General features: G+C 37.8%; 1 protein-coding gene across 3 annotated transcripts in view; it reads left to right on the forward strand.

Annotated features, from left to right (window-relative positions):
* The window catches only part of EIF4E3 (eukaryotic translation initiation factor 4E family member 3), a 48,542-nt gene that overhangs the window by 8,451 nt on the left and 23,884 nt on the right, over positions 1-16,207 (forward strand). For all 3 annotated transcript variants that reach the window (XM_072598670.1, XM_072598667.1, XM_072598669.1), the window contains exon 2: positions 13,271-13,343. In XM_072598670.1, coding sequence (XP_072454771.1) covers positions 13,271-13,343 — 73 coding nt within the window. The remainder of the gene's footprint in view (positions 1-13,270; positions 13,344-16,207) is intronic.

Raw genomic sequence — 16,207 nt, forward strand, 5'->3', positions numbered from 1 at the left:
AGGTCTTCCTGACTCGAAGTTCAGCTCTCCTTCCACTGTGCCACCTAATTGCCATTAAATATTTGTCCAGTCAGAGTGTAGTAGATGTATTATGCATACCAGACCACTAATAGGACTCAAGGAACCAAATCGTTGTGGTCTTATTTTATTATGTGTGGCTGATAAGACTGGTACTAGTCCCAGCAGCCATCATTCTTTCATTTAATGTGCTTTTTTTAAAAAAGGAGATGGAATGGTATAGTAGGCAGTCAGTCAACCAATAAGCATTTATGAGTGTTTGCTAGGTGCCAAACACTGTGCTAAGTGCTGGCAGTGCTCCAAGAAAGTCCCTGCTTTCATCTCACTGTGTTGGAGGAGACTGCCTGCAAACACTCAACTACAAACAAAGTATGTGCAGGAGCTTTAGGAGATGATCAGTTAAAGGAAGATGCTAACATTCAGGGAATCTGGGAGGCAGATTGAAGTTTAGCTGCCATGGGATTTTTTCATCCTTTTATTTTTCAGATGAGAAAATTAGTTAAAATCCCTATTTCTATAACCATTTAAGATCTTGCAAATTTTCAGTATCATAACCCTAGTATTCTAATGAAGTTGCTCTCTGAAGTTATTAACAATCTCTTTACTACTGGATCCTGTGGTCTTTTTCTTAGGAGATAGCTAGATGGCTCAGTAGATAGAGCACTGCACCTGGAGTAAAGAAGACTTGAGTTCAAATCCAGCCTCAGTCACTTACTAGCTGTGTGACCCTGGGCAAATCACTTCTTTTTGCTTTAATCTACTGGAGAAGGGAATGGCAAATCATCCCAGTGGCTATGCCAAGAAAATCCCCATGGACAGTATGGTTCATGGACTCATGAAGACACCACTGAATGAGAACAAGATGGTCTTTTCTTAGTCTTGATTCTTCTTGACTCTGCTACAGCTTTTGACTACTCTCTTTTCTCTCTTCCCTTTGTTTTCATAACACTACTCTCTGCTCCTCATTTTCCTTGACTGGCTCATCATCTGTGCCACCTACTCTATGTTCTACTATATGCCCAGGCTTTGTTCTGGACTCACTTCATTCTCCAGATCTTCTATTTTGGTGATTTCTTAAAGTCCCACAGAATCCATTGTCATCTTTTTGTAGAATGATTCAAACTTACATATCTAACTTTATTCTATTGTGATATATGGCATACTATCACCCTTTGAGTACTGAACTTTTCCACTTGGATGATGCTTAGTCAACTCAAATTCAGCAGCTCCAAAATTCCTTATCTTCTGTTTTAAGCTTGTCCTTCCTCTAACCCCACACCCCTTATTTCATAGCATACAAAGAAAAGAAGGAACCTGAAAGGTCATCCAGGCATAGCATTATAGACTGGAAACATCTTTAGAGATTATAGATCCACCCGCTCATTTTACAAATAAGAAACTGAGTCACGAAGCAGTTGAGGGACTTTCCTGGGATCCCAGGATAAATGTGTGAGGCAGGATTAGAACCCAGATCTTCCTTACCCAGTATGGTGCTCTGTCTTTGTTTCTGCTGAGGCCAACACTTTCTTTGTAATCATTTAGGGTCATAATTTTAGCATTATTATCCTTTCTGTTTCTCTCTGTCTCATCCCTCATATCTAATCAGTTGCAAAGTCTTGTTGATTCAACCACCACATCACATGTATTCACTTCTCTTTTCTGAATAACTGCAACAATCTTTCTATTGAATTCACTTCTTCCAAATTCTCCCTTCTCTAGCATATGTATATAGCTTCTAAAACAATCTACTTAAAGGTCAGGTCTGACTATATCACTCCAGTACTTAATAAGATTAAATGGCTTCCTTTTGCTTCTAGGAAAAAGATACAATCTTCTGAGTTTAGCATTTAAAGCCCTTTCAGTCTGGATCCAGCTTGTCTTTACTGATTTATTTCATTTTACTACTCATTCTAGATTTTATTCAAACTGGCCTTCTTGCGGTTCCTCCAACTCAACACCCTATTTCTCACCTCTGTACTTTTACAAAACTATTCCTGATGTTTAGAATGCCTTCCCTCTTCACTTTTTCCACTTAAAATCCTTACCTGCCTTTCAGAATCAGTCCAGGTTCTGTCTTCTATGCAAAGCTTTTCCAAATCTCCCTAATTGATATTGTTTTCTCCCCCCCCCCCCCCCAAATTATATACTTTATCTCTTTCAATGTTATATTCATGGGAGACACTGGTGTAGTAAGTAGAAAGACAGTTCAGGACACAAGAAACCTGGGTTCAAATCCGACCCCAATACATACTGGATAAGTCATTTAGCTTCTCAGTGTCCTAGGCAGCTCAGCTCATCCTCTCTTGCAACCTAGCCCTCTCCCTTTCCTTCTTTCCAAAAGAAGGTAAATTTTGATGGCCAGAAGCTACCTACTTAACTTGGGGCACATTGGCTAGATTCCTTCCTTCCTTCCTTCCTTCCTTCCTTCCTTCCTTCCTTCCTTCCTTCCTTCCTTTCCTTCCCTCCCTTCCTCCCTCCCTCCCTCCCTCCCTAAGAGAGTACCTGAAAAGGCCTTAGCCTAAAAGGTCAAGGTCTCCCATTATATCCTGGGCCCTCTACAGTCATCCTGATGAATATCTATCACTGGATCCAGATGGCTCTGGAGGAGAAAGTGGTGACACAGGGTTACACAGCCCTCCCTTGCACAAATCATGTCATTATTTCTCTGATGTCATGGTCCTCTTCAAAAACGAAGGACAAACACAAAAGCCCCAGGCAATGCCTAAATCTGTAAAGTCACAGAACAACTGCAGACATGTTTGGTAAGGGGTGTTTCCTCACTGGGAATTTCTTATGCCACTGAAATCACAGCAGTCTGCTAGGTGTAGGAGGAGGGCACAAATACAAGAAAGGACCATTTTTTGTTTTTATACCCAGCACCTACTGGCATGGAGAATGTGTCCAACTACCTAGTGATCGTTTATTTAGTTCAGTATGTTCACTCTACAGAGAAGAAAGCTTGGGTCCACAGAAGTCAGATATCCTCCCTGTGGTTCATGTCTCCTGCTCTCTCCTTGTGTCTTCTAGCCATGTTATGACTTAATTCTTTCCACTTATTCATATGAATAAAGAGAATAGGGAGAACAACAAACAGAAATGATGAGAAAGATGGACAAAATAATATGAGAGGGAGATGTAGAAAACTAGGAAAGGGGGTCCAGGGACAAGAAAGGGAGTCGAGGAAGAGGGTATTTCCTTGTGTTTTCTTTGAGCTTAATTCTGTATCTCCCTACCTGGATGGAGTGTCCTCTCTAGTATATCAGGGGATAAACATTGGCAAGCACAACGAAAGCCACCAGACCAAATGCTCAGCAGAAAGATACAGACAACTGGGTTATGATGGGAATCAGTCACTCAACAAGCTTAAGCACCTGGGTTCAAGTAACGGCTCTCTCTTAAACTAGATGACCTTGGACAACTCACTTAGCTTCTCTCTGCCTCAGTTATCCCATCTGTTGATAACATCTTGTATTACCTAACTTACTGGGTTATTATGAAAATAAAATGTGATAATATATCAATCATCAATAAATCTTTGCTAAGTACGTCCCTTGTGTCAAGCACTAGAAATGTGAAATGAGGATGTCTGTAAAACTCTGCATAATTTTTTGCTACAACAAGCATTGTAGTGGCAATAAAAACATGAGTTAAAAAGAATATATCCTATGTAACTTTCTCTTTTTCAGTGCTGTTGTGGTTCTACTTCCTCCCTGAGTTGTTGGGTTTTTTTGTTTGTTAGTTTTTCATTTAAAACTGATATGCTCCATTTTCTTTTCTATCTTATAGGCAAAGTGTACTTTATTTACCATCATTCATTCATTCATTCCATTACTACTGATTATATGCATTTCATTGTGTTAGAAGCTAGGGATGATACAAAGATGAATGTAAAGTGTTTACCCTTCAGAGAATTACAGTCTATTGCAAGTGATAAGGCCAGCTATAAGTGGCACAGTGGATAGAACTCTGGGCCTGCAGTCAGGAAAACCTGAGTTCCAATCTGGCCTCTGATACCTATTAGCTTCATGACCGTGGACAAGTTATTTGGCCCCTCTGTTTGCCTCAATTCCTCATCCACAAGATAATCACACCTGCCTTGCAGAGTTCTGACAATCAAATGTGATGATAATTGGAAAATGCTTAGCACCACTCCTGGCCTAGAGTAAGAGCTATGAAAAGGGTAGTTTCTGTTATTATTATTACTATTGCTAATCATCATCTGAAATTAGAATATGATAAATACTTAAGCAGGACAGAGTGTTATGGGCCAGAGGAAGCAGGAGAATATTTCTATCTTGGGAAGGCTTCCCAGGGGAGGCAGCATTAAGCAATGCTCAGTCATTAATGTCAGCAGACAGATGGGCTTGAGAGCTGGTCATTTGGGGAACAGCAAGAACCCGTCTTTTTCTTTCCATCCTTCATGTAATTTTTAATCTTTCTTGTGGTTGTAGATGAATTCCATGTGATTGAAGAAATCATGAGTATCCAGTACTTTAAGCCTGGTGCAGAGTAGGAGCTTAATAAATGCTTGTTAACTAACTGCTTTCAGTTCCTGAAATCTCCCAGAATTCTAATAACTCAGAAAAAAAAGGTCAAGAAAGTGATGATTTGACTAAAGGTACCGTTAGTCTAAAGCAGCAAACAAATCCTTTTCTGGGATCTTCATATGGGAATAATGCTTCCCAATTATTCCTCTCCAGAAAACATGTTGATATATAAAAAAAGATGAGGCCACAGTTTCCAAGCGTGAAAAATGTTCTCATCCAAGAACCATACTATTCTTTTAAGAAAAGACAAGATTGAATGATGAGGCTATTTATAACTTTTTGTCAGCAAATTTCTAAGAGCCTGATTACAGGCTGTGGAAAAAGTTTCCTTTAACAATTGAAACTGTTTTTCTTTTTTAATTGCTTCTGCCCATTGTGACTAGTGAAGTTTCACTGTTCAAGGTCTCCCTCACTTTCTTTTATGACCTTGATCTTGACTTGGTCGTTGTCTTGAACTCTTCAGATGTAAACCTTCTGTACTTGAAGATTAGACACTTCTCTTTAATTTAACTTTCAAGTTGCCTGGAGGCACTGAGAGGTTCAGGAATTTGCCTATGGTCATACAGCTAGCAAAAGGTCCCTGTGACTTAATGACCAGTTATTTAAATACTGTTTAAATACTATTAGAAAACATCTTTTCCTCTAACTTTACTGAGATCCATTTGTCTTTTTTCCCCTTTTTAAATTTCATTAAATATTTCCCAATTGTGTGTGAAAGAATTTTTAGCAATCATTTTAAAAAAATTTGAGTTCCAAATTCTCTTCCTCCCTCAAGACACTTTAGTATTAATCAGATTTTTAAGCCCATGAAATGAATAATAATTGCCTCAGCTTTGTTAGAATGAGGCTATATGTTAACTGGATGAGAGGCAACATAGTATAGTCCATAGATAGCTGACTTCTGAGTCAGGTTCAGTCATATATATTGGCTATGTGACTCTGCTATGGCACTGATCCTCTCATTTATGTATTCTGTTGATGTTTATTCCATGTAGTAATAAATGCTTTTTATTCATCGATTTCAATCATATTTAGTAGCCATTTAAGACTTTAAACTCTTTTAATATTTTAGCCAACCAGGTAGTATAGTAGTGATAGTGCTGAATTTGGAGTCCACAGGATCTAAGTTCAAATCCTGTCTCTGGCACTTCCTTGCTGTGTGACCCTGGGCAAGTTACTTAACTTCTGTGTACTTCAGTTTCTTCATCTGTAAACTGGGGTACAATAACACCAGTGTTGTCATAAGGATCAGTTGAGATAATATGAGAAGCATGTTGCAAACCTCAAAGTGCTATATAAATCCTATCTATTATTAAGACTTTCTCAATTGTGATTTTGAATTTTGTTTTAATCATGCTAATCATAATTTTGTTAGACATTCTTGTTAAATACTAATTTTAATGCTGCACTGATTAATCACATTGCTTTAGAAAAAAGGGCACGGAGGAGTCCTCTTTGAAGATACCTCTACTTAATAGATTAAATTGCTTTACACAAAGATGTTAAAATTTTATATGAGCAAATTATCAAAATGCTGCAATGTATAATGCATAGCCATTGATCCTGGTATCATTTAAAAGATTAATAGCCATATGGAAATGTAGGTATCAATTCACTGTCAACAACTGTGAAACCTGTCATAGGGCCATTCTCACCCATACTTGGTGCTGTTCAGGGACCTATGTGCCAGGTGACCCTCAGATTATTAGAAATACTCTCCAAGTACATTTCCCAAATGCTTGATGTCTTACGAGCTGATTTGACAATCCTGACAGAGTAGGACAACTACCTGTCTCTATGAGTAACCCCCTTCACTTGGAATGGAAACCAAGCCACTTTAGAAAATATAGAACACTGATAATATATGGGAAACACAGGAACAGCAGAAAAATCATTATTAGACTTTTAGAATTCTTTCAGAATTCTGGACTTTGAACCAATGGTCAAAGGACAGAGTTTGTTTACATAAAACACTACTTGTATGTGGTATGTTCATCCTTTGTCGCCAAAGAAGACCATGCCATTAGAGAAATGATGACATGACTTGCACTGGACTTTGTTGTGAGTGAGGGAGGGCTGTGCAGGTCATCAGCCTCCCTTCTCCTCCAGAGACATCTGAATCCAGTGACCAGATATTCATCAGGATGACTGGAGATGACCCAGGATGAGGCAATTGGGGTTAAGTGACTTGCCCAAGGTCACTCATCTAGTGAGTGTCAAGTGTCTGAGGTGAGATTTGAACTCAGGTTCTCCTGGCTCCTGCACTGGTGCATCACTGGTGTGGTACAGCAAGGTAAAAGGGAAAGGACAATGGATCTTGAATCAGAGAATTTGGGTTCAAATCCTGAGTCTGCCACTATATAACCACAGGCAAGGCACTTAACCTCCCTAGGCTTGAGTTTTCTATACTGTAAGACGAGACTAGACTGATGGTGTCTGGCATCCCAACCAATTCTAGATCTATTATCCAAATAGCCATTTAAAAATTCTGCAAATACTTGTAAGTACCTACTATGACCAAGTCCAGTTTGTTAGCATAATCTTAATATGGCATTTGGTTTAAAGGAGCATAATGTAGTTTTGAAGTTAACACTATCACAGTTTCTCCTATTGATTGACTTTGAAGTTTAAAAGTTAGTAGTCTGTTGGGGGAGGGGGGAGGGAGATCAAAAAGGTCCATGGGCTCACAAACTCTGTCAGTTCTCTAAGACAGCATACTTGTAAACATAAGTAGAGACTGAAGCAAGCAGTCATAGATTTAGCCGTTTTGGCATTGCTTTAATTGATGATTTGGGTTTGATTTGTGAGAACTCAAGTGTATGTTTCCCGAATGCATTTGGGGGGAAGGGTTCTACAACGCTTAGCAAATAAAAGAATGAATAATCCCCTGTACAGAAAAAAAACCAAAAACCTTTTGATTGGAAAGAAAAAGGAGGCAGAAAGAAACCTATTATTAAAAAATAATGTTTCTCAACTTTTAAATAATTTAAGTGATGGAGAGGAGTTCCCACTAAAATAAAATAATAATGTTTCATTGAGGCTTGGGATAATTTAGTAACCATAAGTCCACTCAATCCATTTTAATTAGTGTATTTAATCATCACACAGGGCACTTTTATTAGCAACACATTGATTGAAGGTAATATCATTTCCATCCCACTATTAAAAGTAGTTATTATTTTAGGCATAGCATTTGACAAGAAAATGTAATCACAATAGTAATCATGCACACATGCACACACACACATACACACGATCTAGGCAAATTTTAAATAACTAGAAAATAGACCCAGAATTTCAACAGGTCAGATTTATTTATTGGTTTTCACTTATCTCTGTTGGCAGTAGATATTTGTCATAGAAGTCTCCCAGTTTTCTGATTTCTTAGTGGCATCCAAAAGGAGCTGTATAAAGCTATGATGATCCTTGCAATTCAAGCATTTATAGCTCTAGAAATATCTTCTCTCTTACCCTGCGCCCAAATTTTTGTCTTCATACATCCCTAGTACTTAGCATAATGACTTGCACAGAGTAGACACTTAATATATGTTTGTTAAAATGATCTATAACATGTACAAATATGTAATAAAAGCATTCCTTTTATATATATTCTCACAGAATGCATGATAAAATCATAAAACCTATTTCACAGAAGATATATGTATATGTGTATGTAGACAAGTAATTTTGTGCACATAATTTTAATGTACATATTTTTTGGTACTAGATGTCTGATATCATTGCTATAGAGAGCTGTATCAAACTTGGACAGGCTCCCATGGAAAAGCTCTGTGGCAATCAGAAACCACAGTGTTGACTTTAAGTGCAAATGGCAGTGAGAGCTACAGCTACCAGTCAGGAAGCAGCAGGACAGAGGTTGGGCCATCCCGGACCCTAGGGCTCCAAATTCCCTAGCACTCTGTCCTAAAATACCATACAGGGCCCTGAAGATCCAATGTTCTGAACTCCATAGTTCTAGAGATGAGGTGGGGAGAGGCATGGCTCAAACCTACCTTTGCATAGACATACCCCAGAAGATAGATGGCCATTGATTGCAGTGACCCAAGTGGAGACTTGGTTGTAGGGCCAGCCACCCCATCCAGTAGCAGAGTGGGGGTGGGAGGAATAGACGGATGGATACTGGCCCTGTCACAATACTTCAATTCAAGAACTAAGACTAAGGAGATGAGTAAGCAGAAGCATGCACTGACCACTCTGAAGAATCATTATTAATTCATAAATATCCCAAATTCCAACCCAAAAGGAGAGAGTGATTCCATAACCAGTGTAATCAGAGGCTCAAAGGAAAAAGTGAATTTTGAATACTTTGTAAAAAATAAATTGAGATAAAAATAAATGAAATAAAATTTCTGGAGGAAAAAATGGAGAATAAATAACTTTAGAACAAAGCAGCATGCCTTTGGATAATGGACTCTCTAAAATAAGAATAGGCTGAACCAATCGATTATTCCCTGAAACAGTTTTAAGGACTATTAGAACAAAATCAAAAGATTGAAGACAAAAAGAGGAAAACGTGTAAGGTATCTGCAAGCAACAGCAACTGTCCAGGAACATAGGTCAGGAAGCAATAATTTAAGCATCATTAGGTCCTCTGAAAACCAGTTTTAAAAAATAAAAAGCTCAGACACTACATCTCAAGAAATCATGAATAAAACTGATTCTATTAGAGCCATGAAAGTGAAAATATGATTCAACCATCATCCCAAAAGGAAGAGTCCTAGAGATAGATCTCAAATCTAGAATTCTCACATCAAGGAAAAAAAATACTGCAAACAGGCAGAAAGAAAGATTTCAAGTAGTAATGAACCACAGAGAAGATCCTAAGACATGTGGACACTTCTACTTGAAATAAGATCTTGGAAGTATAATATTCCAAAAGGCAAACTATAGAGACTAAGAAGTCAGAATAATGTAAACCACAAATAATGTAATAGAAGACTTTAAAGAATTCTGGATGAAATGACCAGAGCTTAGTAGAGACTGAAATTTCTCTTGACAAGAATCAAGAGAAACCTAGAAAGATAAATTTATTTGGATAATTGGATTGAACTATTTCATGATAAAGAGCTGATAGAGAGAAAGCATACAATTGACCCTTTAGAAGCTTAATGTCTTTAAAGGATTTTGATGTAGTTAATTAGAAAACACGGTGCAGTAGTAGTGAAATGAGTGTTCTGAGAGTTTGAAGGAAGGAGAAAAGAAATACACTTCTAAAAAGAAGGAAGAAGGCGGTGGAATCTACTACATTGGAGGGCACAAAAAAAAATATAAACACGGAGGAAGGGTTTGAGGGATTGGGCATCATGTGAACCTTATCTGAAATGAACAAAGGGTGGTACACACAAACTGAACAAGGAAGTAAATAGGGCTAGGGAAGAAATAGCCAAACACAAAACAACCTTGCCGATCCTGAAGGGGGAAAACAAAGCAAAGACTTGGAAACTAATTGGGTACCAATTGGGAAATGACTGAACAAATTCAGGTATATGAATTTAGTGGTCTATTGTTTTACCATTAGAAATGACAGAAGAGTAATTCTGTGAAGTATGAACTCAAAAGAGTAAAGTAATCAGAACCAGAAGAATGTATACATTAGTATTTTAAAGAAAAACAATGAAAGATTTTAGAATTCTAATCAAAGCAATGGCCAACCACGTCTCCCGAGGACCCAAGGTGAAGTCTGTTGGTCATCTTCCCACAGAGGTGATGGATTCAAAATGCACAGAAAGACATACAACTTTGGACATATCCATTGTTTAAATATGTTTTGCTTTGACTATGCTTATTTGTTAAAAAGAGGCTTGGTTTTTTTTCTGTTCTGAATGAAGAGAAGGACTGTATTCAAGGGAATAAAGTATCAACAATGATGTAAAAAAGAAAAAGAAAAAAGTTGGTCACTGAAACATTTAAGAATACACAGAATAGAAGAAAGTTCAGACAGAAGCACAAATAGGACAGTTTTGAGTGAGATGCTTTAATATATTATATATATTAATATATATATGAGATGCTTTAGATATTTTTAAAATGGTGTCCAATAGATATCCTTGCTTTTATATATAATCCTCTTTATGTTCTACTTTTTTATATCTTTTTAAATACATACACAAACATACTACTTTGATAGTCTGGGCAAGAGGTGAGAAGGGTTCCAACTAGAGTGAAAGCTGTATTGTTAATGAGAGGAGAGGAGAGCTACCTGAGACTCCCCTATTCTCCATGTATGGAATGTTCTGCCTACTCATATCCTTCCTGAAGCTTCTGTCTTCTAGGCTCAACTACAGTGCCACTACCTTCCTGATTTCTCCAACTGTTACTTGTATCTCACCTCAATGACTTTTTAGTTATTTTTATATATCATATTAATATCATAAATGTTACATATTAAAATATATTATATTAAATATATTAAGAATTATTAAACATAAATGTTAATACATATTATATGTTGCTCATCTATACAATTACTTATCTATCAGAAGTATTTTAGGACTATAGATTCAGAGTTAGAAGAGACCTCAGGGACCAGTTTATAACCCCCTCATTTTGCAGATAAACTGAGGCCCAGAGGGGCTAAATTACTCCATGTGACCCAAAAAGTTAATAAATATTCAGAGGCAGTGTTCTTTCCACATTCTCTTTAGGAGAATGACTTCAAGCTCTTTGAGGCTACGGACTATATCTTATTTTTCTATTTATGTCCTCTATGCTTAGCACATAGTAGATGCTTAATAAATGTGGGCTATTTGGATCAGTAAGACTTGGCAACTGTCTAGATATGAATGGTGAGGGGAAAACGGAAAAATTAAGAATGACCCTGAAATTTGACTCTTAGATGACTTAGAGGGTGTTCGTGCTTTCACCTGCTGTTTAAGTGCCTACTATTTTCCAGGTGCTCCATTGGGTTCCATTTGGAGGGTTTTTACAGGTAATCCAGTGAGCAAAGAGACTGTTTGGTCACTTGGGATAGTCTAGGTAATAGATCTCTGTGTCACTCTTTAGTTTGCTTAGAGAAGCTGTTGCTTCAGTCACTTTACTTCCCACTACATGTAATACATTGGAATTTTGCTAAATTACCAGTGGGAGGTGGTAGGATAGTGAATGTGCTTATTCTCATCTTCACCCTAAGCATTCAACGTTCTTAAAGCAAGCTCTGCCGTAGTATGTTACTAGACAAACTTGCACAATTTAAGAAACTTAACCCCCAAATATTCCTGAAGTCTATTTTGCAGATACCAGTTTGCTCTCCCTAGTCTACCATTCCCACTCACCCCAAGCAAGAATAAATGAGATAATACCGTTTTCTAACCATCACTGCGTATTGTGCCAAAGATGAGATGCTGTGGTATGCTGCCATCTAGTGGAATAGAAAGTGAACTAATTATAAACATTCTGACTTAGCTGATTGTAATAAAAAAAAAAAGTACAGCATGCTTAGTTTTTCATCACCAGGTGCTGTTCATTCTAACTATAAAATATGAAATTATTGTAAAGATCTTTTGAAAATAAGGTTTAATCTTAATTTTAAACCTTATTCTTTAAGTAAAGAAACAGGTGGTACTGTATAAGGAGTGTTGGCACCAAAGTCAGAGAACCTTGGTTCAGATCCTGGGTTCTGTTGTCTATTATTACTTGTGTAGCCTTGGGCAAGTTGCTTAACCTCCTGGGTCTCAGTTTCCCTATCTTTAAAGTATAAAATCTAGATGACCACTAAGGTCCCTTCCACAACTAAATCTATAGTCATAGATAAAAGGTGGCCAGGTTATTTACCTCAGGGGGGAAAAAGCAGTAGATAGAATTCTAGAATGATAGAGCTTAAAGAGAGCCAAGACCATTTACAAACTTTTGTTTTTTACCCATTTACCCTCATTATACAGATATTCAGTAGCAGCATTTATATAATATTTTGAGGTTTACAAAATGATTTACCAATATTGCATCATTTTCTCTTCATAAAAACCCTGTGAGGTGATATTTTGTGAATGAGGAAACTGAGTCAGAGAGAGGTTAGGTGACTTGCCTAGGGTCACAGAGCTAGTAAGTATCTGAGGCAGGATTTGAATTTAGGTCTTCCTCCCTCTAGGTCTAGGACCCTGTGATGCCTCCTGGCTGCCTCAGACATAATAGTAGAGCTGAGACTCAGACTGAGGTCTCCTACTTCCACCTCTAGTTCTCCTTCCACTCCATGGTTGCTATTTCTATTTCTGCCACATAATAGTCATCAGGAAGGTAACCTTTCATGTTTCTCATCTTCATCTGTAAACTAGTATAACTAGTTTATGAAGTGTAAGGCCCAATGGCAAAAGGCTATTTATAGATTATTTATTTTACTTTATTCATCTACTTTAGACTGTAAAACTTTCCTAGCTCATTTTTAGCTATTGTTAAGCTTCCAAGGAGTTTTGGCTATGTTTATACTTTAAGGAAATAAACATGTTACTTTAAAAAGCAAGAATAATATTTCAGCACCTTTTAAAATAAACAGCAACCCAGCAATTCCAACTCTTTAGTTCAAGTTCTTACCTTTTAAGGCTTTAAAAAAAAACTTTTAAGCTCTACTTTATTTATGATTTGTGGGTACTTTTGTACCTTTAAAATATACCTCTTAATTTTAATTTAATTATAATTGGTAAAGTATTTTTATTAACTCTCATTCTTTTTGTTGGGGGTGGTATTTTACTTAGGTCACTGCCTGGTACCACAGCAGCTGAATGTGCCTCAAACTTGAAGAAAATCTACACAGTGAAAACAGTGCAGGTAATGAAAATAAAAGGTCAATAATTGCTCAATGTTAATTAAATATATGTTTACAATGAGTGCCTTTTTCTCTGAAGTCTTATAAATGAAAAAAAAAATGCCACACTAGGTTAGACTAGTGCAGGTCTAAAACTAGAGGTAAGTGTCTGTGCAATGAGAGACACCTTTAGAACATTTTCATGTATTAAGTGCCTACTCTCTGCCAGGCCTTCTGCTAGGCACTGGAAATGCAAACACAAAAAAGGAAATTGTCTCTGTTGCCAGAGAACTTACCTTCTCTCTGTATAATGTGTTCATAATGAAACAAATGCAAAATTATGTACAAAATCGATATAATTTTAATTTAAACAGGTAGGTACTAGTAGCTAGAGAGATCATGGATAGCCTCATGGTATTGTAGGTATTTTGTGCTACATGCTACATGTGTTACAATGAAGACTAGAAGCTTCTAGAGGAAATTACATACAGTGGTCCAATTTTGAAACCTAGGGGACTCAGTTTCCTTTACCTAGTTCTGGTGGCTGAGTGTAATGTAGGATTGTTTATCTTGCATTGCCATTAAAATATATTTTATGGAAAAGATGCCCCCCAGGAGAGAAGTAAAAATGTGCTACAAACTTAGCTAACTTCAATATATTGCTCACATCTATGAATTTAGAATGCTATTTCTTTTGAGATTAAAAGAATTGAGGGAGGAAAAAAAATAAGTGTATACTGTGTGCCATGCACAGTGCTAAGCTCTGGAGCATAAAGGTTTTTTTAACAGAGATAGTCCTGAAGACAACAGAGGGGAGGTGAGGGAGAGAGTGGGAGAAGGGGTTTTTTTTCCCCCTGAGGAGAGTGGTATATGCCTGTTTGGCAGGCAGAGGGTGAGATACCTGGTACCTATTTTGTTGGATGGGTTGTAAAGCTAAAATATGATTTGGTGCCTATGACCAGCCTATAGATATAGTAAACTGAGTGGATTAGTTTCTACATATTCAGACACCAATCCACTGGGGTGAGTCCTGGGGCAGAAACTCCAAATATGAGTGGGTTATCTGCCTCAGGCATTTGGAAGGGGGTGAAGTTTGAATTCAGGGAGACAGAGGCAAAGAGGTCTGGGTCTCAGATTGGATGTGGAAGGTGCCAGTTTAGGGAGAAGAAGCAGATATGGCCTACATGGATGGCTGAATGGCACATGAGCCTGAATCCCAAGTCTAGGGCCAGCCAGGAGATACAGCAGGCTGGTGGAAAGGGAATAATCATTTATATGGAAACTACTATGTGCCAGGCACTGTGCTAAGAGCTTTAACAAATATTATCTTGTTTGATCCTCACAACTCTGAGGGGTAGATGCTATGATTATCCCCCCTTTTTACAGTTGAGGAAACTGAGGCAATAATCTATTAAGTGACTTGCCCAAGGTCACACAGCTAGTAAGTGTCTGAGGTTGGATTTGAACTAAGGTCTTCCTGACTCCAGGCTTAGTGCTCTATCTAGCACTTCCTGGGCTATTTTGCACAGACTCAGTCACAGATCATCTGCTTTGAGCTCCAGCATAAGATCCTAAGATATAGAGCTGGAAGAGACCTTTGTGGTTTGTTCCAAACCTCTCCTTTTACCAATGAAAGATGCTATGACTTCTCCAGTGTCATAGTAACTGGCCAGGAGCAGAGCTACAATTCAAAGCCAGCTCCTGCTTCCAAATCCAGTCCTTTCTCCACCACTGCCTTCTTTTGTGAAGCCTATTTGTTTCTTGTCTTATGTTAGTGTTTTGTAAGGGGTAATGGAGGTGGGGAGGGGCTCTGAATCTGGGATTTCATTCTTTTAGAATATTCTTAGTGACAAAACCCCTCTCTCAGGGTAGATTGGCCACTTTTGTAAAATTTAGAGTTTTCTGAAGGCATTGAAAAGTTCTGTGATACACAGTATCATTTACTGAGGCCTTCCTGACTCTTAGGTCAATACTATCTATCCATTATGCATGGTGCTTCTGTAATAGCTGTTAAGGCAACAAATTATTTGGGTAATATGACAGCCTTTGGGTAGAGAACAGGACAGACTTCCAGGGCCTGAGGATGCTGCTTAATATGAGGCCATAAAGGGGTAGGGTGGTGGATTCTGAGGTATTGATGTCCCTCTCCCTTTACTCTTACAAGTAGAGAGAGATTACTAGTGTTGTCCTACCACATCCTACACCAGGGAAATGGAAAGACAGGACTGGGGACTGAGAAATAGGAGAGGAGAAAGAAATGGCAGCTACTATGGCATGGTTAGAAGCTGCTTTCACAAGGGTTGAGAAACATTGTTAAACAATGAAACTAAGTATTGTTACTGGGCACTAAGTGCTAGAAAAAGTGAAACCTGAGCTGGAACATTGAAGATGTTGAGAACCATAGGGAGAGGATGTCAGGAAAGGAATGACATAAGCAAGTAGTATCTTTCCAGTTCTGTGCTTGAATGTTGTCAAAGAGGAAGCCTAGGATGTCTGAATTACAGTCACCTTGCTTTAGTTAGGATAGTTTGGGCAAATGTAAAGATCTATACCAGCCAAGTAGACATTGCGATGATCTTATGTTCAGTTTCATGGAAACTGTGTTAATTCTTCAGTTACATTTAATCATTTTTCTACAGTTAGTATTCTTTCCCTGTGCTATAAATTTAGAATGGGTTGAAAGCTATTAGGTCATATGAAACTTTCTTTTTCTCCAAATGTTCTTATAGGTGACTTTTTTCTGGCTGTGATTTGACAATCTATGCTGTTTTGTCATTCAAGCATGCTTATTTTCTTGTGAAATGTGGGATCATTTCATTCTACTTCTACAAAAAAAAAAATCAGAGACCATTACCTTTTCTTTTTAATGTAAGGAGCAGAATTCTGA

The sequence above is a fragment of the Notamacropus eugenii genome, chromosome 3 (assembly GCF_028372415.1).
Source record: "Notamacropus eugenii isolate mMacEug1 chromosome 3, mMacEug1.pri_v2, whole genome shotgun sequence".
Classification (NCBI taxonomy): Eukaryota; Metazoa; Chordata; class Mammalia; order Diprotodontia; family Macropodidae; genus Notamacropus; species Notamacropus eugenii.